The sequence below is a fragment of the Condylura cristata genome, unplaced genomic scaffold, assembly GCF_000260355.1.
Source record: "Condylura cristata isolate star-nosed mole 26May11 unplaced genomic scaffold, ConCri1.0 scaffold00028, whole genome shotgun sequence".
Lineage (NCBI taxonomy): Eukaryota > Metazoa > Chordata > Mammalia > Eulipotyphla > Talpidae > Condylura > Condylura cristata.
In genome coordinates, this window is record NW_004567129.1 from 13,029,615 (window position 1) to 13,054,609 (window position 24,995).

The window sequence follows — 24,995 nt, forward strand, 5'->3', positions numbered from 1 at the left end:
CTCTGGTGAATCCCCTCACTGCCCCTGCACCTCTGGCCTGTACCCCAGTTCTGTATGTGTAAATAAATAAATCTGAAAAAATAATACAATCCTGATAAATGAATATGTAAATTCCAGTTTTGGTATCATGTTCCCTGCTCTAATTTCTAGAAAAAAGATTCTTAACCTTTGAGGATATCGGAGTGCTTTTGAGAATCTGGAAAAAGCTAGTCTTCTCTTGAGAAAAGTGCAAATCTGCAGACAATAATGGAGGTACTCTGGGGGTGGGGGCCTGGCCTTGGTCCTGGGTCCAGCTGCCCGTGCTAAGTGAACAAGCTGTGAAATCCGGAGCTAATAACCATTCTGACTTGCTCAGGGCACAGGACTTCCAGTGCTGAAACCTGGAATGTTCTGAGAAAATCAGGATGAGCTGGATTCCCTCAAAGGAGATTCCATTACAGGGCTGGTGTCCCCCAGACCCCAAACCTGTGCAGCAGGAGCCGGTCAAAGTGTAACTGCCGGGGGTCCAGCTCCAGTTCTGGGCGGATCCCCTGGCAGCTTAGCTTGAAAAGAGTTGGCTCTGGGTTCTCCTTGATGCAGCAGACAATGCTGTCTTCGAAGACCCCCACTGCTGTGGGGTAGGCCCACACGTTCAGTATCTAATGGAAGTGGCAACAGCAAAGAAAAGTTACCCAGAGGATGCCAAGGTCTCGAATTTCCTGAGGACACCAGGCCCTGGGGGACTTGTTTCCACAGGACTGTACCTGCTTCTCGTTGGGTCTCAGGGTCATGTTGATGGGCTCCAGGAAGTAAGTGTTTGCTTTGACATCATTCTGGAAACAGAAGAATGCCTCCACGAGCAGCGGGGAGTTGTTCAGGATCGTTAGTGTTTCCATGTTGTCTGGGAACAGGGATGACTTGTACCTGGACAGGAACAAAAACGAGGGGGGTGGGTGTGAGGCCTGACTGCCCTGGGCCTCCTCCGTCTCCCCGTCCCGCCCTGGGCCTCTTCCGTCCCCCCCAAACTGCCCTGGACCTCTTCTGTCCTCCCATCTCCGTCACACTCAAGCTTTTCCAAAGATCTATCCTCACAGCCTGTCTTTACTTTCTCAACTCCCACTGACTCAACTCCTTACTTGGGCTTCATCCTCAAAAGTGCCCCTAAGAGGGCTTCTGCTGAGGCCCCCGTGCGAAGCCCTGTGGGTGTCAGTCCTGTCCACTGCACGCACTCAGTACGACTGGCCTCTGCTGTGCTCATGACCCCATCCTGGCTCCAGCAATGGCACTGACCCTCTTTCTCATTGCTGCCTTCTCTTGCGAGTGGTGAAGTCTTCCAGGCTCCCTCCTCAGTCCTTCTCTCCTTGCTATGTTTTCTCTTCCGTGACCATCTCATCCACCCCGTGGCTTTTGCTTCCTTGAACGCACCTGTGTACCCCAGTCCCTGTTTCATGTGGCTACTAGTGGTATCTTCCAAGCTCCTCAAACTTAGCACAACTCAAGTGAACTCTTCATCCGGCCCTTTCCCTAGTGAAACCTGGCCCTCTTTCAGGCTTCCCGTCTGAGAAAACGATGCTCTCATTCATATGGGTGCTCAGAAACCCAGGGCACAAGAACCCAGCGCTCCTGGTCTGAGGTTCAGGCCACATGGAGGCGCCTCAACAGAGGCCTCTTGATGAGTCCAACCCAGGAGTCTGAACTCTGTTTTGAAATAGTGGATCACTTACTTATCTCTGGATTTCCCACAAAGCAGTGGCCCAAAGTAAAATTTGTCCATGCTTTTAACATACTTCTTAAAGACGATCTCGTTTTTCTTCATGTCCTGCTGCCGCTGGGGAAACACCACTCTGTATGGGGCAGGGAAAGAAGGACACGAGTCAGGGCTGCACAATGCAGCGTCAGTCTCCCAGAGTCACCAGGACCCCGCGCCCCCATTCTTCACTGGAGGCCTTTTACTGAGTCTTCACTCCCATGCCCCCCATCCCTGCTCAGAGTGATGACAGCCCAGCTGGAGCTTGAGGGAAAAACGACTTCTGCACGTGTCTTTCATCGGAAGGCACTGATGACAGGGTGGAGCTGGACTTCCCGCTCTTTGTGGCCAGCTAGGGAGCCTAGATCTGGCGGGTATTAACTAACTTCTGAATTTCTTGCCCAATGTGGACCCTTGGTGAGAACCACCAAAGGGGTCTTCTGTTGGGCAAACTATATAAAGGTCACCCCAGTAGCCTGCTTTTTCATTAATCTTGGGCATTTATGTCACGCGTTAGGGACACAGTGTTGGTGGGTCACGCAGGAAAAAGCCCTCTTGTGAACACGTTTCACATTAGGGGATAAAACGCCCTACAGAAAATATAACATGTCTCCACGGCTTATATATAAATAAGTAAACTAAGCTGTCAGAGGAAAAAATCACCTCTCCCTCAACACCTATTGAACACCTGGTTAAGTGGCCTCACAGAACCACTTCATCCCTTAGTCAGTGCCCAAGACTGAGGCCCAACACAGCATGAGTTAGGGGCTGGACCAGTTCCACAATGGTATGGGCGATGGGGGGCGATGGAACAGTGTCCCCCAACCTTTTCTTCTACAGTGAAGTACACTCACTTTGGGTCTTGGCAAATGTACGGGTAACTGCAGACACCTCGGCAATAAAGCTGGTACTGGCGGTGAGTTCCAAGGATCTCGAAGTTGAATGTTTGGTCGAAATTCCCTAAATCATTAGAACTGAAGTGTATGCGCAAAGTCACCTCGCTGTTGGCTGGTATGACCCACCGGAAATGACTCAACCTGCAAAGGACAGCACAGGTAGCAGGCTTCCTTCCCGCCAGAGGAGACGCACCACGGCTCGGGGGGAGCCCTGTCCAGCTGGGGCATGGGCAGGCCAGCCCTGCTCCGCTCTGCTGCTGTGACATCTGTCCCCTCAATCGGGGCCCCCAACCCCGCACTGGGTTGCTCGGTGGCCCACCTGATGAACTTCTCCTGGGAGTACTGCCCTGAGATGCTCTGCTCTATGTCCGACAGGGGGGCGATGCTTCCGGAAGTTCCCCCAGAAAGGCCCTTCCTGTTGGGAGGGCGGCGCTTGTCCTTCAGCTCACGGTTTGTATCAATTTTTTCCTTCACTTTCTGTTTGAATCCTTTCGCCGAGGAAGTCTGCTCCTCCTGAGTCTTAATTGCAAAGGAATGTGAGTTCTTACAATACTGCTCTTACACACATGGACAGAAGACACCCAGGTGCCCGCAGTGCCTCTGCAGTCTGGCACGGGCAGTGCCTGGGTACAGGATGCTGGCAGCTGTCTTGAGCAGAGCAGAGCCCAGCCTGCCATGTGGGTGAGCACCCAGCTCCCTGAGGACGAGACAGGAATCCTAGAGGAGGCTGGAGGCCTGCAGGGGGTGTGTGCTTGCATTACGTTTTGGACTTTAATCTCAAGGGGGCTATGGAGGCCCCCTTGCCCCCTCCTGCTCACACTGACATTTGGGGAGACACCAGATTGGTGTTCTTATAGAACATCCCGCAGTTTGAACATCTATGACTACTCTCTCAGGGTCATGTAACTTATTCATTTCCTGTAAAAGAAAGAGGCCTGAGGCTTGAGCCGCCTCCGAGGGGTGCTGTGCATGTCACCTTGTCCTGTTGCAGTGGGGACAGATACCACCAGCTGACCTGCCCGACAGATGCAGAGTATGGGGGTGAGCGCGGTGGGGTGCAGCCTGCCGCAGCTGGCCATGAGCAAGCAGACACTCCCCTGCAGCTGGCTGCCCCTGCCTCCCTGCCCCCCCCCCCCCCCGGGCCACATTGTATTCTCGGGCTCAGAGTTCCACCGCCTTCCACAGATGGCCCTTTGTACGGTCCTGGACCTTCAATCGCCACTTTACTGGGGAGCCCTGGCTGGCACTTTCACAGTCCACCTTTCTGCTGTAATGTTAGCTGCTGCTCTCAGAATGAGCTTTCCTTTGTGAAAGAGGGGCAAACTAGAGTTCCTCCTAAGATGAGGAGAATGCTCCGCTCTTTGCTCTGAATGGCCAATGTCCAGAACGAGAGGTTGGTGAAATGCCAGCTGTGATGGAGGCTGTTTCCCCCTTTTATCTTGTTATAACTTGGGCTCTGCTCCTGGGAGGCTCCCCGAGTGCCCCTCACTGCAGGCGCTGGCTTTCTGCTTATCTGTAAGCCGAGATTTGGGGAGGACACTGTCACCGACAGGACTCCCAGGTGAGTTATTTGTTGCCAGTTTTATTTATTTTCTGTTGATATGCATGATTTGTAAGCTATTGTGTGTGTGGAGGCAAATTTTTGGGTCACTACACCCCTCTGAGAATAAAAAGCCCTGCTGTAGTTTTTAGTAGAGAAATCTGCATCTTACTGTGGGTCTATTTTCCTTTGTGACTTATTAATTTGTGTGTGTGTGTATCTTACATGATTTTTCATTTTGATTAGTTCTCTCTTTAATCCAGTTGGAGTTAATTTAACTGTATTGAATCAGTAGAGGAGATAAAAGGCGATTTCCCCCAAAGTATCCAATCCTCCTATCAAAGTTTAATACGGTCTTTCCTGGGGCCTCCCTGGTGGCACAGGGGTTAAAGTATCAATGCTGTCAAGCTATTGCCAGCCACTGTGGCGTGATCCCCAGCCAGGGAGCTGACCCACATGGTGCAGCAGACCTTTTCTGTCTCGCCTACTGCTCAGCAGTATATTTCGGTAGATTCACCTGTTTTGTTCCCCCCACACCTCTGGCCTACACCCCAGTTCCTGTATGCATAAATAAATATTAAAAATTGGTCTTTCCCGGGGCCCTCCCTGGTGGCGCAGCGGGTTAGAGCACAGCACTAAGAAGTTTAAGCAACTTCCGCATGAGTTCGATCCCCGCCTGCCCCGGAGGAGATCCACATGGCGCGGCAGACCTCTCCTTACCTGCCCGCTGCTCCCCTCAGCAGTGTACTTCATCAATCTGCCTGTTCTGCTCCCCACTCTGTCTCTGGTGAATCCTCTCACCCTCCACATCTCTAGCCTGTACCCCAGTTCTGTTCGAATAAATAAATAAATCTTTAAAAAACAATTGGTCTTTCCCTAGAGCTGTTTGCATACCCTTACCTTGTGTTTGTTGATTCTTGTATTCTATGTACTGTGTGAATTACCTTGACTTCACAACACATGCTGGTATCTTTTATAAAGAGCCAGTTTTGCTGATTTTTTCTCGCAGGTGAGCTTCAGTTCCCTAAGCCCTCAGGGACTAGAAGTTCAGAATCAGTGCTTTTCAGGAACCCCTTGGGAAACTAGGAAAAGCCAGCCCTGGGGAAGGTGACATCCAGGCTGGACTCCCCCAGAGTGAGGGAAAACACTGCAGCATGCGTGATGCCCAACGTCTGGCCATGTGGAGGGGCCCCCAGGTCCCACAGGATCAGGCCCCACAAGGGGAGCAGGGTGACTGCTCCTTACCTTCGTAGAGCCCCCGAGGTTTGAAAGCTCCGTTTCTGTATCCGGGTCTCTCTTCTCCTCCAGGGAGGAGAGATCATCGGATGGTGGAATTATGAATACAAAATGCTTTAGGATTTCCGTCGTGGCCAAAGGCAGCCTCTTCATGGGGTAGGAGACAATTGAGAATAAAGTGGGAGGCGGGATGGGTGGCCCGGACGAACCCAAACCCAGGATGTCGAGGATCTAAAGGAAAAGCCTGTGGTTAATTTCCTCGCGGAGGGCACAGCACAGCCTTTCACTTTTCCTCCCAACACTCCTGAAAGACACACTGCAGAGCGCATGTACCAGGATTATGTTCTACACTCCCTGCACCCCCTTGCCCAGCCCCGTCGCTTTATTGTGCCTGCTTGATTGTTTGTCTCTGCGGCTGCACTGTAAACTCCATGAGGATGCAGGTCAGCAGAGCACACGGCCCAGCTCGCAGGAGCACTCAAGAAATCTCTGCTTAATTTACAGAATCCAGCTCTCAAGGTTCTGATGTTAGCATGACAGTCATTCCATCTGTTTCAGACCCCAGGTGAATTTTTCTTTTATCTTTAAATGTTCATTCCTTCCAAAGGTAAACGAAAGATAGCTTGCAAGCTGGTCAAATACAGCAAAGAAAAAGGGAAAAAAGCAAAGGTTCTGGGAGTGGGATAAAGATGAGAACAAACAGAGAAATCACAAAGAAAATCGAGAGAGAAAATGAGTTCTCTGGCCTTCTATTCTACTCTGATACATGATGTGCATTCTCCGAAGCACCTCAGAACTTAGGGCCTGAGAGCTCAGCAGCAACTTCCTTTCCGCCGTGCAAAACTTCAGAAGGAGGAAGCTATCCCGAGATTAACTGCTGTCATGACAGCAGTGAGTGCCTGGGCAACTGACGGGGCCTCCCGACAGGGCTGCTGCTTCACAGTCCTGCCTTGAGTTCACCTCTGAGGAATGCAGCAGCCTTCTTTATTATTATTTTTTTTCCAGAAATTTATTTTTTGAAAAATAAGAGTCAGACCCAGCAGCTGACTCTCGCATGTCGTCCCACGTATGTAATCCTGCAGGTCGGGAGCTGTGACACGTCCTGACGACTGTGTGGCTGGTGGGTACTGCCGGGACCCAGCATGTCTGTGAGGGAGGGTGAGTAATCTGTACCAATCCTGCAAATTAATAGAGCTTGGTGGTTCTTTAAGCCATGTCTAACCCATGGCTTGGAACGAGGAGAGTATAAAAAACAAAGCCAAAGAGATGTTTGGCTACTGTATTAGGACATAAATGAGATGAGGTGTTCTTTTTCAAAAAATAAATTTCTGAAATAAAATAATAAAAAAGAAGGCTGCATTCCTCAGGGGTGAACCCGAGGCAGGACAGTGAAGCAGCGGCCCTGTGGGGAGGCCCCAGCCCCCTCCACACTGTTGGGAGACTCACTGTGAGGTGACATCCCGTCGAAACCTGTCCTCTGGGGAAGCATCCCGACACCCAGCACACAGTTACCTCTCTCGGGCTACGCGCTCTGCTCCTTACGTTGTGTCTGACTGCTGGTCAGCTTCGCCAGAGGACAGCAAGCTGTGGCCCTGGTCAGACCTGGCTCCCCACTGTGTTTGTAAGTGAGGTGCCGTGTCTGTCTTCCAGTTGCTGAGTGGCCACAGACGCTATGGCATGCAGTCAAAAAGATGTGATCTCTGGTCTTTTATAGAAAACATCTGTCTGTGGGCAGAAGGCTATCTAAGCAGCCCGGGGCGGGGGAGTGGGGGTGGACGGCCCAGGTGACTTTAGGCAACACTTTGGTTTCTAGAGACAACAACTATCAGGAAGTCTCGTTTCAGACACTATGGGGGACTTGTTGGGGAAAAGATTTTAGAGTAGTGGAACCTCTTGCTTCATGCCAAAGAAAGCAGACCAGCCTTGACAGGGAGTAGTGCCAAAAGCATCGTCAATGTTACAAATCAACTGTTCTGCATGCATACATAAATAAAAAAAAACAGCTGTCAGTGGAAGACGCGGTGGGGCACTGGCAGGAGAGGTGAGGCAGCAATGAGTGGGTGGGCCGGCTCTTCTGGAGGGGAAAGGAGGAGATGGGGCCAAGCCCTGAAGAGGCAATTCAGACATTGAAGGAGACGGAGGAAATACTGGCCAAGAAACAGGAGTTTCTGGAGCAGAAGATTCCACAGGAGCTACCAACGGCTAAGCAGCATGGGCCCAAAAATAAGAACGGGGCAGTGACAAGGAGGATGAACTGCAGGCTGACGTCCCAGAACAGCCGGAAGGGGCCTGAGATGCTATCTGCAGGCCTGCAGACTCTGAGATGATGTGGATGAGCTACTGGAGGATGAACTACTGGAGGAGCTAGAAAAAGCTGGAGCAAGAGGAATTGGCCGGGGAACTGTTAGGTGTGGACAACGAGGAGAAAGAAGCCCCTGCCGAGCTGCCCAGTGTGCCCTCTACACGTCTGCCTGCGGGCCAGCTCCCCCAGCGGGGGACGACCAAGAATTCAAGCAGCTGGCTGAGTCTGGCCTGTCGTCCTGATGCTGCCTTCATTGATCTTTTCCTAAAGTGCCAAATGAGCTAAAGGAACTGAGCGTGAAGGAACATAGCCCTTTTGGGGAGGTCCTGCCCGACAAAAGGATGTTGCTCTCCCATCCCTGGCCTAACTCCTGGTGCCGGAGGAGCCCCTGGCCCCCTTCTCTTTGATAGCTGTGACAGCGCCCTGTTCCCAATAAAATTGGACATATGGAACTTCGGGAAAAAAAAAATCAACGGTCAGGTGGCTGCTTATCAAGTTAGGTGAAATTATTTCTAGGGATTTGCATGGAGCAGGAAAGGGCCTGGTAGCCATCACTGTGTGATCTACAATGCGGGCACCAGAGATGAATGGACTTAAGGGGATGTTCATGTGGGGAGAAAAAAGGCATTTTTGTGACTGTCAGCACAGTCCCTGACACCTGTCTGGCTACATCTGCACCAGGAGAGGGGTCTGTACCTGGTCCCCTCTGGGGAGCCTGTCATTCTCCAGCAGCTGCTTCCAGTTGGAGCCCTCGAGGTCCGGCGTCTGGATGTTTATGAAGGGCACACCCACGTCCTTCTTCCCCTCGTGGTCCTCCTCCCCCTCGGCCTCCCCCACATCGCTCCGGTCCTCCTGGCGGAGCTTCTCCAGGCGCTCCTTCTCCGCCTTCTCCCGCTCCAGGCGCTCCTTCTCAGCGCGCTCCTTCTCAGCGCGCTCCCTTTCCCGGTCCTTGCGGCCTCTGCGCCCCCCGGAGGGGACCTGGCGCTGGTCCTCCTGCTCGTGGGCCACCTCCTCGGCCCCGGCGTGCGGCAGCTGCAGCCCTTGCTTCCGGTCCCAGTACGTAAGGATGCTCTGGACATCCTTCAAAGCCAACTCATAGGCCTTAAACTTCTGGGCCAGATTCTTCTCAGTGTCCTTCAAGAGGTCCCCTTCACTGTCCTCTTGATCCTGGACAAGAGGAAACCCAAGCAAGTTGCTATCTGTCTGGAGGGTCTTTCTTTTCTTGGTCAGTTCATCCTTGTCAGTCATTCCTTGGTCCCTAACAGATACTTTCCTGTCTACCGTGTCCGTCTTGGCATCTAGTTTGGAAAAAGTAAGAATCTAGGAGGCAAAACATAAAAGATGCTTAACACAGTGATTGAGGGGACAGCAAATCACCTAGGGAGCAGTGAGAGGACACTTAGCTCTTCGTAAAGACCTCCCAGGGTTCCTGGCAACTCTTAGGGTGGGGCCTAAGGAGCACTCTGAGTTCCCCCCAAATATTACTTCTATGGTCTTCCTGTTAGAGAGCTGGCTAAGGTCTGGCACTGGGCATGTTGGAAAGGGGGCAGTCTGTCGTCGTCTGTACCCACTTTCCTGGGGCTGGAGAGCCCCGTGTGGTGGTAGCCCAGGGGGTGGGGGCTCCCATCTCTGCTCCCATCTTTACAAAGGGGGAGGTAATAACCCCCAGAGGACTCCTGGTGACCACATGTGTGCGCACATGCACCAAGCTTGCCATAGCATCTGCCAGAGTAAAGGATCTGGCAATGTCACGTTACCAACACTATGCAGGTTATGTATGTGTAGAGTGGGCATTGTTGGGTACAGATGGGAGTTTTGAATCTGGCTGTGCCCCAGGTTTTTAAAAAATATACATTTTTTGGATGAACTTGGCATAGAGGAACCAACCTAGGGCTCTTGCTCACTGTCCTTTTAAACTAGCTTTAAACTAGCTTTGTGGATCCAGAGTTTCTCCTTTCCTGGGTGAAAGACCTGGGAGGCCTTTGTAGCTTTGGGGTCATTCTTGGATGATGTACAGTCTAGCGTGGTGCTGTGCTGCCTGTAGGCCCTTCCTTGGAGATAGCTTTCTTCCCTAAGGTCATGCGTGTGGGCATGGGTAACCTGGGGTCACACGCCTCCCCCACTTCTGCAGCCCTGGTACTGCCTGCAGGGGCCGCCATGACAGGGCTGGCAACACTGTCCCGTGGAGGGGGCGGTCACCATGGGTGGGTGGGGGAGCTCGGCTCCAGCTGTATCATTCTCTCTGCAGAGCCACTGCCAAGACCCCAAGAGTTCTGTCTGGATATCCTATCACACCCAGAAGTGGATCTTGCAGGAAAGGAGGGTCTGCTGCTTGGGGGATTGAGGGAGTACAGGGTAGAGCAGCCAGAGGCCAGTGCAGCTAAGTGGAACTTTTGACAGACACATGGGACTGGGGTTCAAAAGTCAGACTTCAGGCCTGCCAAGGAAACGAGTCCTGGTGAGCAACAGCCTTCATGCCTACAGTGCAGGAGTAATGTAGCCCAGCTACATAAACCTCCCTCTCCCAGGGGCTAGCTCTCCCAGCATTAAAGTCTAGTATTTGATGACCTCAACTGAATCAGGCCTCTCAGAGCTCCCAGCCTAGTTCACTGTCAGAATCAAATTCTGTGTAGAAAGAAATAGCATCATCCAGAATCTTAAGTTGCTTCTACAGCTTTTCCTGTTCAGTAATCAGGCCATCAATAAAACAATACTCTAGCACCAAAAAAGGTAAGGCTGCGTGACTAAAAACCAAGCATAAAGACAGATACGAGGGTCCTCCCTGGTGGCACAACAGTTAAAGCACTATGAAATGCTTCATAGCACTATGAAGCTGTCCTCAGCCACTGCAGCACCAGCTTGATCCCTGGCCAAGGAGCTGACCCACACGGTGCAGCAGACCTCTCCTGACCTGCTCGCTGCTCCCCTCAGCAATGAAGTTCAGTCCATCTGCCTTCTCTGCTCCCCACTCTGTCTCTGGTGAGTCCTCTCACCCCCCCCAACTCTGGCCTGTACCCCAGTTCTTATATGCATAAATAAATAAATCTTTAAAAAAAAACAGTACTAGAACAGACTCTCAGGGGAACTTATGTATTAGAACTGCTGGACAAGGTCTACTAAAAAAAAATGTGCAAAGTGTTAAAGGAATTAAGAGACAAGATAGAGAATTTTGAACAAAACTAGAAAAAGTAAGAACGGAATGAGTACTTTCTAATACAATAACAAAATTAAGAATTAAACGAAGGTTAAAATGGGAGATTAGGACTCACTGAAGAAAGACAGTGAACTAGACTGTATGTCAAAAGGAAAAAAAAAATCTAGTGTGAAGCATTACAGATACAGGACATGCTGTGAAAAGTCTGCCACGGGGGCCAACACATGCATGATGGGGCAATTCAGGGGGAGAAAAGAGAAAGAACGGAGCAGAAGCAAATTTGCAAGATTCATGGTTAACTATCTTCCAATCATCACTATATTGTGAATTTCAGAATAATGATTTTGCAAGAGTCACTATAAACCCCAAAAAGGATGAAATATAAAGACCACATCTAAACAAATCACAGTCAGTGAACATCTAAAATAAAGAAAGTATCTTAAAAGGTTCAACTAATGTCAAAGGAGCCCAATAATGCTGACAGCTGAAACAGAAGACTAAAGATAAAAAAACAAAAAAAAAGTGCTGAAAGACTTATCCTGCCTAGAAAAGCTACCCTTGAAGAATAAAGACATTTCAGGCAAACAAAATCTGAGCAGACCTGTTTGGAAAGGGCCACTAACACGAACACACCCAGGAATGCCTTTAGGCAGAGAAAAATGAGACCACTGGAAACTCAGAGTTGCAGGAAGGAATTGAGAGAAGTGAAGAGTCAGTAATGCAGGTGGATACAACAGTATTGTGCTTTAATCAATGACTGTTGTGTTTGGGCGGTATTAGCGGTGTGGTCACATACATCTGAGGAGGTGTGAATCTATGCCTCTAAGTCACAGCAGCAAGAGATAACAAGGCTTGAAGGGGTGGCTATAAAGACATCCTTACACAGCTAACAAGGTTTCCAGGAGGCCAAAACTTAATTCTATTATTCACTTATTTATTAATTCATCTATTAATTAGTTCTCATACAAGGAAACTTTGGCCGAGGGCTAATGATAAATACAAAGCCACACAGCTACGTAAGGTTAGCAGTCAGATTAGTCGAGTGTCTGGACTGACAGGTGTGTTCTCACTCCCTGTGTCCCTGACAGTGGACAGCCGCGGTTTCTTTTTTTCTCTAATTCCCTGTTCTCTCTACAGGAGAGAAGAGGCAGCGCCTCTTCCTTCATAAGGAAGCAGGTGATCCAGAACTGACCCACCACAGAATGGCGTCTTCCCGGCCAAGGTGAGTGGGTCAGAGAGTAGAATGTGCACAGGTGAGCAAAGAGGTGTAGAGGAACTCTGGTGAGCAGGAATGAGCAACCCATGAATCTACTGTCTCACACAGGCATCTAGAGACTGAATAAATATCTAGAGATTCTGGACACAGAACAAATTAGGCAGTTTTTGCAAGGGCATTGCAGCCTGGAGCCAGAAGTTGGTAAAGAATAAGCCCTCCCCCACCCTGGCACTGGCTTTATGTTGAGGAGTCATGGATAAAACCCCAACTTTCAGGCCCTCCCTGATGGCACAGCGGGTTAAAGCATAGCACTGAGAAGCTAAAGCCATTTCCGCATGAGTTCAATTCCCGCCTGCCCCGGAGGTGACCACATGGTGTGGCAGACCTCTCCTGACCCGCCCGCTGCTCCCCTCAGCAGTGTACTTCGTTGACCTGCCTGTTCTGTTCCCCACTCTGTCTCTGGTGAAGCCTCTCACCGCCCCTGAGCCTCTGGCCTGTACCCCAGTTCTGTATGCACAAATAAATAAATCTTTAAAAAAAAAAAAAACAACCAACTTTCAGCCTAGAGGAACGCAAGGAAGAAGGCAGCCAGGGCCTCTGCAGATAAAGAGAGACCCAGAGAGCCTCGGCTAGAGAAGAGGACCTCCTAATTTTGTGTACAAACATTCTAATTCTCTGGCTAACCCCGAACCAGGCACGTGGGACAACCTGAGGCCACCTGTAACTGAGACCTAAAGAACAGAACTGATACCTTTGTCTTTGCCTGCGCAGGTATGAAAGTCTAGATCTGAGTTTAACTGACTCTCAAACTGCAACAAACAACAAAATAAAGACTCTTGGGAGAAATACAACACCAATCAGTGTCTACATCAGCGTAGCATTCAGCATGCTATGACCTGACTGGTGCACGTCCATGACCAGGGCGTCACTCCAGTTAGGGCACCTGCCTCCTGTCCCCAGGGCCCAGTCTCAATTCCAGCCCTGCTTGTTTCTGACACTTAGTTGGGCTCCCAAACCAGGTGTGTTCTCATCCTACTTCTCCAGTTCCCCCAGGGGCTCCGCTGCCCTGACATTTCCCCAGATGACATTTACTGGTCTCAGTCTCTAGCCAGCCTCCACGGACCAGTCTGCACCTTGCTTGGGAGTCTGGCTTTGGCTCCACCCTCAGAACGGACAGAGCCACACCAGAGAGCTCCACCCCTTGGCGACGGTCACCACCGGGGTGCTGCCCTTCTGGTGTCACCGTGGCAGAGATGCAAACGCTGAGCTGGGTGTGCTGCCACACTGTGTGCTTGTCTGCAGGGACAGGCTGAAGCCGAGCATCAACCCTGACTGAGGCACACCAGGGCTTTGTTGGCTTACCAGAGGCAAACTTCTAGCACTAGCTGATTCAGCATGACCTGGGGAGTGCAGGGGACAGTGGAAGAGCAAGGACTGTGGCAGACGTAACTGGGTGATGTCCTAGAACTGCAACTTCACTTCTCTCCTCTCCAGATGAGGTTCGTGTCTCTGAACCTCACGTGGTGGGTGGGACGGCGAAGTGACAGGATGACGTGAGGCACAAGCACAGCACCTGGCCAGCTGCTCAGCGAGTGCCAGTCCCTTTCCTCCTGTCTCCTGTTCCACCACAACATCCAAACAGTATTAGGTCAGTTAGTTGGAGGGGAGGTGTGCTGGCCTGACCAGCTGGTCACCATGGCTGGCCCCTCTGCTTATATCTACGCCTTGGTAAATAACAAGACGGGGCCCTCCCTGGTGATGCAGTAGGTTAGGACGCAGCACTGCAAGCTGGCCACAGCCGCCTCAGTACGAGTTCGATCACCGCCCTGAGGTGACCCCACATGGCGCGGCAGACCTCTCCTGACCCGCCCGCAGCTCCCCTCAGCAGTGTACTTCGTCGATCTGCCTGTTCAGCTCCCCAATCTCTCGGTGAATCCTCTCGCTGCTTCTGCACCTCTGGCTTGTACCCCAGTTCTGTATGCGCAAATAGATCTTTAAAAAAAATAAAAAAGGAAACAGATGGGGTGCTACCGGCCGGTTTGTAGTTTGAGTTTTCTTCGGGGGCGACTCTTCCTTTACTGGTCCCGGCTTTGGCTTTTTGACCTTCCGTTTTAGCTCATCTTCTTCCTTTTGCCGCTCAAGCTCCTGCTGCAGCTTCTTCTCATGCATTTCCTTGGCCAGTCTCTCCAGCTCCCTTCATCAAACCAGGCAGAGAAAACAAGTCAGGGAACCCAGTGCCTGGGCATGGAGCAGAGCTTTCTTGGGTATAATAAGAACAAACAGAAGAAGCTGGGTGACTAGGAAGGAAGGAAGGAAGGAAACCAGGAAGGAAGGATGCATTTGAAGGAGGAAGGGAGGCGGGAGGAGAGGAAAGAAGGACAACCGGAGGGAGGGAGAAAAAAGAGGGAAAGACAGAAAGGATGGCTGGCAATCTACTCTGGGTGGCTAATTCAGCAAGTACGGATGAGTTAAAACTCAACTAAGAGGAGTTCTCCACGAATCTGTAATTCTACTCCAATCTCCTTTCTCAGGAGCACAAAACAAGACGGACTGTAAGTTTGATGGACAAGATGTGTTAACTGGCCCTGTCCTGAGGTCATCTCCCCAGCAATCCCACAGTCATTCTTGCCCTCTCAGAGGCTGGCCTGTTCCCCAGGGGAACCACTGCTGCTCTGGCTGGCCCTCCCTGCCCACCTCTTCTTCCGCTCCTGGAAAGCCCGCTGAACCTCCCGATTGAATAGGATTTTTTCTTCCTCTGTCAATGCATCATATTCTTCCTCGTCCATATTTTGGAGACGCTCTTTCTCTTTCTGAAGTGCTTCCTGCTGCCTGTTCTCTGTGGGGGGGAACAGACAGGAAGGTGAGGAAAAGTCACCAGCTTTTTCTGAATGGGCTGCGGGAGGTCTGTGAGCCTGGCATTGCTGATCTCTGCCGACTCCCTTCATTCCTGCAGTTCCAAGCTCAGACACCACAGTGGCCCCTGAAGAGGTCCCTATCCTGACCCTCATCACCCAGATGTTACCTTATGTGGATATGACTAAGCTGGGGCTTTGAGCTGGGAGATTATCCTGGGTGACCCGAGTGGGTGCAACATAAACAAGTGTCCCCGCAGGAGAAAGGTGGGAGGTTCAGTCGGAGATGACGTGCAGATGAGACCAGGAGACGAGAACGCAGGCGCCCCTGGAACCCCCAAGAGAACATGGCCTGCCCAACACCTGACTAGAAGGGCTTCAGTGGTATAAGATTCTGGGTTATAGGACGTTAGGAACCAACAGCAGGTTGTCAGAACAGCCACAACACACTTTTGCATAGACAACCTAGGAAAAATACTGCTGACTTTTCTGCACCTAGCACACTGCCTGCAGGCTCACAGGGCCTGCGAGATCCAGGGCCTCAGCTTCCACACCCTACAGACTGCGGGTTTGGCTGGATGGTGGCTCGCACTCAGCACAGGCACTGGGCTGTGTCTTCACACCTCACTAGCACAGCATTCTCACTTGGCATTCGCATCAGTTCGTGCTTGACACCTTATCCGTGCTTTCCTAGGCAATAACTAAGAGCTGGTGACAGGCACGAATAAGAATTCCTCCTGCGCAGGGTTCCAGGCACCTGGCCCACTGCTAAGTGTCCAGTAAACACTAGCCTTTAACGGAATGATAATGTGCACTGCAATGTGCCCAAGGACTCGTCCCAGGGATAATGGCCGAGGGAGAAGAGCCCAGAGAGCCCCCCAGAGTTACTTTAATCCCAAGGCAGTTGACAAAAGCAAAATGTGATACTTTCTTTTTTTTTCCAAGTTGGCGATTATGGGGGAAATGATTTTTCTGGAAAACTGGGAAGCTGTAGGTTGAAATGCTCTTGGGGAGACCTGGTTCTTCTTCCAGAATTTCCTCTAGATGAGAGGAGTTCAGGACAAAGTATTCGAGCTCTGTTTAAGAACTAAGGGACCCCAGGGTTTGTAAATGTTTCCTTCTGTGGAAAAGCATTACGATTTGTGCAGTCTGCTCCAGAAGCGTGCAAAATGTCCAAGTGAGCAAGTGAGTTGGTGGTCAGAGCTAAGGCAGGATGGGCTCTGCCTCCCTGGGACAGTGTCACCTCCTCGCCTAAGATCGGCGAGGCCTCCTGACCAAATCGGGAACCTAAGCAACATTACTCTGCATCTATTTTCCCATCACATCTCTTGCAACATGCTTCTGTGGGCCACTGTAGGAACAACAGAGAAAGCACGCGTGTTAGTCATGCAGGTCTTGCTAGCTTGCTATGTGAGCTGACTCAAGCCTTTGTAAACTGGGGACCATGATCTTCATAGGGACTCTGCAAGGGTCAGATGACGCAGATTAGCACTGGAGACAATGTGTACAGAATGGCCGTGGTGTGCAGGCTGAGTGTAAAAGTTTATCAACATCTTTTCTCTTTTTATTTCAAGCCTGAGAAAGTCTTGTTTTACTGAACGACCAATGAACATAATTGTCTGGCCGTTATGAACAGACAAGAGAGGGGAGGAGCTTTATTCTTTGGTCTCCTTCTTGGTCAGAGCCGGGATGATCTCCTTTGTGGCAGGGAGCCACTTCTCACCATTTCACGTTCTTCCTCGGTCTCGGACCACAGCCCTGTCACCTTCCGTTTGTGGGTGTGGACGCGAGGATCTGTTTGCTCCGTCACACATTCCTCTTTGCTTCCCAGTTCCGGCTGCGAAGAGGCGTCAGCCTTTGGAGACTCAGGGGACCTTCCAGGTAGCCGAGGCGGAATTCCGCTCCCGTCCAGGTTGCCTTCTAGGCATTCAAGTGCTGGAGATGCCCTTCTGCTTCCCCACGACTGCAAGCCTCCCCTTCCTGCGGGCCAAGGCTTTTTTCCAGCCTTGAGCCTGAGACTGGACAGGCACGGTGTCTGGATGGTCAGGCCATCCTTTATCAGCTTCTGCTGTGGGCGTTCACCCTGACTTGGGTGACTTCATGTGTCCACGTGGGTGCAACTGGACCTCGTTTTCGCCTCCATGGAAGACACTGGAGTCCTCTCCTAAAACCCGAGTGCACTCATGGCCATGCCGTCACGCCAAAAGGGGCTACCAGCACCTCCAATGTGACAGAAATGCACGGTGGATATGTGGGCGCCTGAGTCGGCGGGGGTGGGGGGATGTGCTCCCCTGCGGTGGGCTGTGATCACAGAGCAAGTGAAGGGCCAAAGGCTGTGAAGTAGGGAAGAAGTATTGTACCCATTGTCAGAAGAGCTGGGCTCAGCCCCACTCCACGACCTCTCTGCAGGTCACTGTCTCAGCCCGCCCTGGGCAAAGTAGCAGCAAGACTCGCCACCCGACAGAGCCGAGGGCGCTGCCAACAGCAAAGGCACGAGTTTCCTTGAGGTCCAGCATGCTCCCAGCCCGAAGCCCTGGTGAAAGGAAAGACCTGGAAGAAGGGCCTTACCTTCTTGCTCCTTCTTGGCTTTCTCCTGGGCTTTCATAGCTGTGTAGTCCTGGGCCATGTTGAGAACGTAGATGTGCTCCCGGTTGCCAAGGGCCTTCAGCAGGCAGAGGAGGGTGGAGGTGGTGCTCCGTGAAAAGAGCGTGTCCAGGCTGTCAAACACCACGCCCCGGTAGCAGTCGCTCAGCTGAAGCAGAGAGAGCAAAGTCAGTGAAGCCGCCCCAGGCGCCTCCTCCCTGCGCAAGGCTGCTCACTGTGCGCGGTGCTCATATGGGCATCGCAGCCGGACCTGCAGCCCTGGGGGGCCCGGGAAGTACCTGTATGCGCTCAGCCAGGATCTGCGTGAACAGCTCCTCGGGGAGCACACAGCTCATGAGTCCTGTCTCTCCCCCGATGCTGGCGCTGACGCTGAGGCGGCGCTGCATGGGCCCTGAGGGCAGAGGGCTGCAGGAGATCTGTGGAGAGGGAGAAGGATCAGGGGTCAGGACCAGCCCAGGGACTCAGGGTCGTGTACTTACCAGCACTGTGACCTTGGGAAAATCACCTAATTCCTCCGGGCCTCATTTCTCGCCGTGTGAAATGGAAGGCTCCCGTCTTCGTTCAAGAGCTGCCTACGTCCTGAGCCACCCACATCACCTCACTCACTCAGCAGATACTTCCTGAGCAGCTCCTGGGCACAGGTATACACCAACACGCCAGGCTGGCTATGCTGCTGCCTGCGTGGCCCAGACATTCAGATGACTCTCTATGACCGTCCAAGTCTCCCCTCGGCCCTCGAAATCCTGCAGATTCCACCCTTCACGTTCCTCTAGTGTAGGGTGAGCTACAGCTCTCTCCACTGGTTATGGAGTTCGCAGTGGCTGCATGCTGGGGATTTCACATGGCTCAATCTAATTCTGTGTCCACGCTTCTTTTGTTGCTAATCTCATTTTACGATAACATTTGAAGGTGCAGTTCTCTCCTGAATCAGACTTAATGAAGTTCTAATGCAGGGGCTTTGTTTTATGTGCCGTCACTCGCCCAGCCTAGTGCCTGTCACATAAAAGGTGCTGTGGGCCCTCCTTGGTGGTGTAGCAGGTTGGAGCGCCGCACTGCGAAGCTAAGCCAAACTGTGGCTGCTTCAGTGCGAGTTCGATCCCTGCCCCGGAGGTGACCACATGGTGTGGCAGACCTCTCCTGACCCGCCTGCTGCTCCCCTCAGCAGTGTACTTCGTCGATTTGCCTGTTCTGCTCCCTACTCTGACTCTGGTGAATCCTCTCACTGCCCCTGCACCTCTGGCCTGTACCCCATTTCTGTGTGCATAAATAAATACATCTTTAAAAAAAAAAAGGCGCTGGCTCCACAGCCGCTGGAGGAGCTCCCTGCGTGGGGGCAGGGAAGCAATGATGCTCCAGCTGCACAGAGAGTGCCCAGGGATCACCTGCACCTGCAGACAGGAAGCTGCGGAAGAAGAAGCACCCCGGTCTCCATTGGGGGACCCTCCATAGGGTGTACCTGTGGGGTGTCAGACGAGTGTGAGTGGTGCTTCTGAGAGCCAGAGGTGTGGATCTCTGTCTTGCCTTTGGGGAGCACCATGCTCCCACGCAGAGTTTTTCCAGGTTTAATTTCTGGGAGCACCAGAGTAGTCTCCGAGGTTAGCTTGCCCAGGGTCTCGCCACTCAGGCCTGGCTGTCCCACAGCAGTTTGTCCCGAACCTGCCTCTTGGGCTGCATGGAAAGAGTGGGTTTATTAAAAGGCGCCTCAGGGTCACAAATCATAGCTGGCCGCAGGATGGGATCTTGCGTGATGCTCTTCAGGAGCACAGAGCCGTGTCCCTCTGCGGCCGCCAGGGGGCGACGCCCACCGTCCTGGGAGGCTGGATGCGGCCAGTCAGTGAAGAGATAGGTCTGGAGCCCAGGGCACTTCACAGTCAGCTCCCCACAATCTCTTCCAGCCTGGGGGTGATCATGCTGTACGAGGTAACCCTTGGGCTGCCCTGGAAGCCCAACACCGGCCAGCCGTGGCGTAGGACAGTGCCAGGAGCAACATGCCCAGGGCAGCCCCTGCTCCTGGCCATGCCTGCTGGCAAATGTGAAGTCCAGATGATTTCCCCTCCTTTCCTCCACCCAACCTTCCAGTCAAGTGGAGAAACTCACTTGGTCCTGACAAGTTCTTTTCAGGTTGATGCGGTTATTTAAAAGGGTTTCCCAGACAGCAGGTCATAAAAGCCCTTGCAGGGTGTCTTTAGCCTTCACCACGAGCGCCTTCACCCCCAACCACAAAGGCAAGGCCTACCTCAGGGGGCCTCCGACCCTCCTACTCAACGAGGATGGACCAGGTTGCTCCAAGGAGAAACGTGGGGTACAACAGACACAGAGTGGCCTGAGATGTCGGTACAGCTATTTCTTGGCTACCCCATTTCCCTAAGCGTCCACACAGAGGTCCCAAAGGGAGGACATACCCCTGAAAGTCCCAACCCGGGTTACCCGCCGTGGGCGTGGCGCACTGCGGCAATGGCGCCATGGAGTGATCCCGCTCTGATAACTCTGACTCACGCGCAGCCTACTTCCAGTACACTGAACAGTCCTCTTGCTCCCTAAGTCCCTGGGTGACCTACAGGGTCTCACGTCCACAGGGCTCAAAACATTAATTTGCCTTGCAGCAACCTCCCCCCCCCCCCCTTGTTCCCTTGGTGATGACGCTGGTCTCTTCCAGCTCTTCCTAGTGAGACAGGTGAGCGGGCGTGGGACGCTGCCCACTCCTTCTGTTCCCTGGCCCTGGGGGACTCCGGGGTCAGCCCTCAGTCTCATTCACCTTCAGCTCCACTACTGCTTCCTTTATAGGACACTGCAAGGGCTACTCTCCTTCTGTGACAACTGGACTATTTCTCCCATAGGAGACAATCTCCCGGCTGCTCCTTTCCTTCTAAATAAAACCCAAATGACTACTCTTGTCATTGGGGTCAACTGTGACTGGCTTCAACCTGCCTTCCTGCCTCTAACTTATCGCCAGCCTCCCTGCTTTCTTAAGAGGTCTAGGGTGTCCTTGTCCCCATCTTTGCCCATCAACATTTCTCTGCTCTTTCAAGGCCCAAAACATGCTTTTTACCCCAAATTGGCTCAGAAGTCAGTTATTCCATTCCACCATTTGTTTCCTCTGTGCTGAACGAACATGTCTGCCCCCTTCCAGGTATCACCCCCAAGTGGACACTGCCAAGGTGTGCCTGCCTGGGACAGCTGTCTGTGCATGGGCAGAGACCCCTCCTCCTGGCATCCTTCAACTGCGCTGGGGGAGAAAGGGTCAGTGGGCAACAGGGCTGCTGGGTGCTGCCAGTGATGGCACTGGTCATGGCACCCAGGAGTCAGGCGCTTACTAGACTCATCTCCTTCCTTTACGGACTGCTCGATGGCAGCCCTGATGCAGAGCTCCCGGGCTCGGATCCCTGGCACGTTGTTACTGTCGGAGATGGCCTCCAGCATGATGGAGTCGATGTTCAAGCAGGCTGCGTTGTAGTACTTGGCCGCGCTCACAGCCGTGGCAGACTTTCCTAGGAAAAGCGAGGGGGTTGCATTTCGTGACTCATTTGCTTGTTGCTCGAGGCTGAAGCCCAATAAACAGACCTCTGTGTCTCCACGTCCCTCTGGCGTAGGCGGCAGCAAAGAAGAGAGGGAAGAGCTGAGCCGGGAGTCTGGACCTTGGATTCTGGCCCTGATCCTGCCACCCACGGGCCGTGAGCGTGTGGCAGCCCACATCCTCTCTGGGTAGCCCCCTCAGTTGGAAAAGTGGTTCTATCATGTGGTCTTTAAAAATTGTGTAGGTCTCTAATGGGAAGACTATTTTGGTTGAAAGAATAACTTGTGTTGACTTTTCAAATCATTTCAAGATGCCTGCTCAATAAGAAGGAAACTCAGAAGTAACAGAAAAAACAGGGGAAAATCCATAATTTACTCATCCAGAGAGGTGATAATAGCACATGGTTGGTAAGTGTATTGCTGAGTATGCTTTCCCCCTCTATTCCTTATAGAAAAGAAACAGGCTATATAATATGAACACTTCCTAGCCCATGGGATCTGTGAAGCTGTCACTGTACTTGGTAAAGGGGCTTGGCAGAGGAGACTGAGGTAAGGATCTTACTGTGGGAGATCACCCTGGATTATGTGGGCGAGCTGGAGGAAGGGTCCTTCTACAAAAGAGAGGCAGTGGGGTTAGAGTCGGAATAGGGAGTGGGATGAGGAAAGCTGAGAGACACCGGAGATGCTTCGATGCTGGCTCTGAAGGTGAAGAGGCCAGGAACCAAGGCGCGAAGGCCACATGTCTAGCAGTACAAAAGGCAAAAGAATGGAGCCTCCCAACAGCCTTCAGGCCACAGCAGCAGCAGCGGCTGACCCATTTTACACTCTGACATTTAGACTCTGCATTGCTTTAAGTCACTAAGTTTGTGGCTATTTGTCACAGCAGCAGTAGGGAAGTAATACAGATACAGATCACAAGTATGGTGTTTTTCTTTTAAAGTGAGATACGTCATGATCATCTTTCTCTTCGGCCATTTTTTAAAAACATGGCAATATATATATAAATTTTATCATTTTATTCATTTTCAAGCTGCAAACATATATGTTCCCATCATGTGCAGACATCAGCATGGTCCAACTCCACACATTTTCACCTTCCCAAGTGGAAACTTTGGACTCAAACAATAACCCCTCAGTTTTGCCCCCCGCCCCAAGGCCTTGGCAGCAGCCACTCTACTTTCTGTCTTTAAGAGCTTGACTATTCCAGGTACCCCACAGCAATGGAATCATGTGGTAACTGTCTTTTTGTCTCTTTTTTGTATCACCAAACAGAATGTCTTCAAGGCTCATCCATGTTGTGGCATGTGTAAGAATTTCCTCCATTTTTGAGGCTGTATAGTAGTCCACTGTGACACATTTTGTTTACTAGTTCATCCACCAACAGAGGGTGGACTATTTCTACCTAATGGCTATTGTAACACTACTATGAACACAATGTACAGCGCACTGACTTTAATGGCAATGGAGTTCCAGTCTGTAATGAATAAACTGTGGTTTCTTCTATCAATTTCTCGTATCAAATGCCTCAATAGCTCCCAATATTTGTGTTAAGGTAAACAATGCTGCAGTAAATGTTTAAGTGGTTCAATTTTATCCACATCATTTATTGTTTTCCTAACTTGAGGTAAAGCTTTAGAATACTGCCAAAGTGTGTATATGTACTTTCACCTTCTCTTTCATATAATGTAATGACTTAGACTTGCTCTAATGTTTTAAAGTTATTGAAAACATAGACAAGCAACATAGAGACTTCATTTTAAAAATGAGGGAGCCACTGCTCTTTTTCTAACCCTGTACCTCTGAGGTTGGCAATTTAATAGTTTGTGGGGAATCTTTTGATATGCAAATTTCTTTTTTTATTGCCTTAAAAATTACATGTGTGAATGTTACCACCAATCCCAAAGAGGCAGCCCCCGGAGTCAGCCTACCTGACAAGGGGGTCCCGTGGATGATAATGGCGATGCCTTTCCGGTTCTTGGCCATGCGGCCTTCTGAAGAAATGTCAACGCCCAGGTAGCGAGCGATGGCCTTGTTCACGGGGTTATTCTCTACTTCCCCAACCTCCTCTACCGACTGGCTCTCGATGCTCTGTAACTTGTCAGCTACAAATTAAAAAGAAAGTGTGTGTGTGTGTACACTCATGTGTGTGGGGTGGGTGGGGTGGGGGGGGGACACACCCAGGATTCACATGGTTCTGAAGGGAACAGGGAAGACTTTTTCTTTTCAAGCATTATTTCAAATGACAAACATCTGTCTTAAGTGCTGCTGCACCCCACTGCCCCCACCCCAGCCCCTCTAGTGTTCAGCAGTGCTCCTCTGGCTGATACTCAGCTAACAGAACCTAAAAGAATGTTATTCTCTGACTCTTGATTCCATTTTGGGGAATCTCTCCTGCTGAACATAATTTTGGGAACTGGCTGGATTTGCAACATTGAAGGGAATGGCCAAGAAGTGGCCTGGTCACGCTGCAGAATGAATACACAGTAGTGCCAGTGCCTCAGAGGGGCACCTTATGGAGAAGGGTGAAAGGGCAATGGGCCATCTTCCACTCCCGCTGCCAGGGAACTGGCACCGGCCTTTGAAACAGTTTGGTTACTTTGGAACATTATTTTCTCCAAGCTCTCCTCATCCTCCTCTTCATCTGGGTAGGTTTTGGAGTCAGTGTTCAGGACATGCCGCTCTTCTATGTTGGAAGTGACAGAAATGCCTCGGCTGATGGACGTCCTCTTCGTGCTGGCGGAGGTGCCCTGCTCTGACAAGGGCGATTCTTCCTCTTCTGTCAGGAAGCAAGGATGGAAACACACGAGAAGTTGTGGGGGGCAGTGATGAGGAAGATAGGGGCAAAGGAGGAAAGAAAGGGGGAGAATCACTCAAGGGCTGATGATCACTTGGACTGGCTAATGCAAATAAACGGGAGCTGCCATCCTTTGGCTGCCGAGAAGTGTCGGCACAGTGTTCCTCCACTGGAACTTAGAAAATACTAAGGTCCTCCCTGGTGGTGTCGGGGTTGTCTCAGCACTGTCACGCTATCACCACTGCAGCACAAGTTTGATCCCCAGCCAGGGAGCTGACCCCCATGGCACAGCAGACCTCTCCTGTCTCACCCTCTGCTCCCCTCAGCAGTTTGTTTCTGCTCCCCACTCTGTCTCTCACTCGCTGTACCTCTGGCCTACACCCCAGTTCTATACAAAGAAAAAGAAAAGAAAAACAAACATACAAAAGCAAGGTTAACTTATATGTCCAGAAAGCTCAGGAAATTCAGAAGAGCAAAAGTATAAAATTCAACAGTAAAAACAGACACATTAGAGGGTCCTCCCTGCACCTCCCTGGTGGTGCAGCGGGTTAGAGCACAGCACTGTGAAGCTGGCCACAGCCGCTTTAGTGTGAGTTCAGTCCCCGCCCCGGAGGTGATCCACATGGCGTGGCAGACCTCTCCTGACCCGCCCGCTACTCCCCTCAGCAGTGCTCTTTATCCATCTGCCTGCTCTGCTTCCCACTCTGTCTCTGGTGAATCCTCTTGCCACCTCTGAACCTCTGGCCTGTACCCCAGTTCTGTATACATCAATAAATAAATCTTTAAAAACAAAAAAGCAGACACATTGGTAACATATGGTAACAGAGGAATTGCAGTTGAATTCATGATGCCTTCATAGGAGAGAGAGTGGCGACCTTGCTGGTTTCTCATTTTAAAAAACAGACTGGAGATATTGATTCGCCCTCAGTTTTCAGGAACGTTTCTTCATACCACTGCTCAGGTCATCTGCCCTCCCAGTTTGAGAGTGGGCTGGACTGTCACTGAACAAGAGGACTCCTCCCTACCTGAACCCACACTGTGGTGTATGAGGATAGGACAATAATATGGGGACAAGATGGCCCTCCCTGGTGGCGCAGCGGGTTAAAGCACAGCACTGAGAATCTAAAGCCACTTCCGCATGAGTTCAATTCCCGCCTGCCCT

At 51.3% G+C, this 24,995-nt stretch overlaps 1 protein-coding gene across 1 annotated transcript in view; it reads right to left on the bottom strand.

The window, feature by feature from the left end:
- Positions 1-24,995, bottom strand: part of HYDIN (HYDIN, axonemal central pair apparatus protein) — a 289,232-nt gene that overhangs the window by 59,324 nt on the left and 204,913 nt on the right. Inside the window, exons 39-53 of the mRNA XM_004690198.2 lie at positions 23,636-23,815; positions 22,968-23,141; positions 20,841-21,014; positions 18,983-19,194; positions 17,805-17,942; positions 17,491-17,674; positions 14,765-14,906; positions 14,102-14,264; positions 8,397-9,020; positions 5,408-5,629; positions 2,942-3,141; positions 2,581-2,763; positions 1,704-1,823; positions 744-903; positions 459-638 (exon numbers count right to left, since the gene is read on the bottom strand). Of these exons, the coding sequence (XP_004690255.1) occupies positions 459-638; positions 744-903; positions 1,704-1,823; positions 2,581-2,763; positions 2,942-3,141; positions 5,408-5,629; positions 8,397-9,020; positions 14,102-14,264; positions 14,765-14,906; positions 17,491-17,674; positions 17,805-17,942; positions 18,983-19,194; positions 20,841-21,014; positions 22,968-23,141; positions 23,636-23,815 (3,056 nt within the window). The remainder of the gene's footprint in view (positions 1-458; positions 639-743; positions 904-1,703; positions 1,824-2,580; positions 2,764-2,941; positions 3,142-5,407; positions 5,630-8,396; positions 9,021-14,101; positions 14,265-14,764; positions 14,907-17,490; positions 17,675-17,804; positions 17,943-18,982; positions 19,195-20,840; positions 21,015-22,967; positions 23,142-23,635; positions 23,816-24,995) is intronic.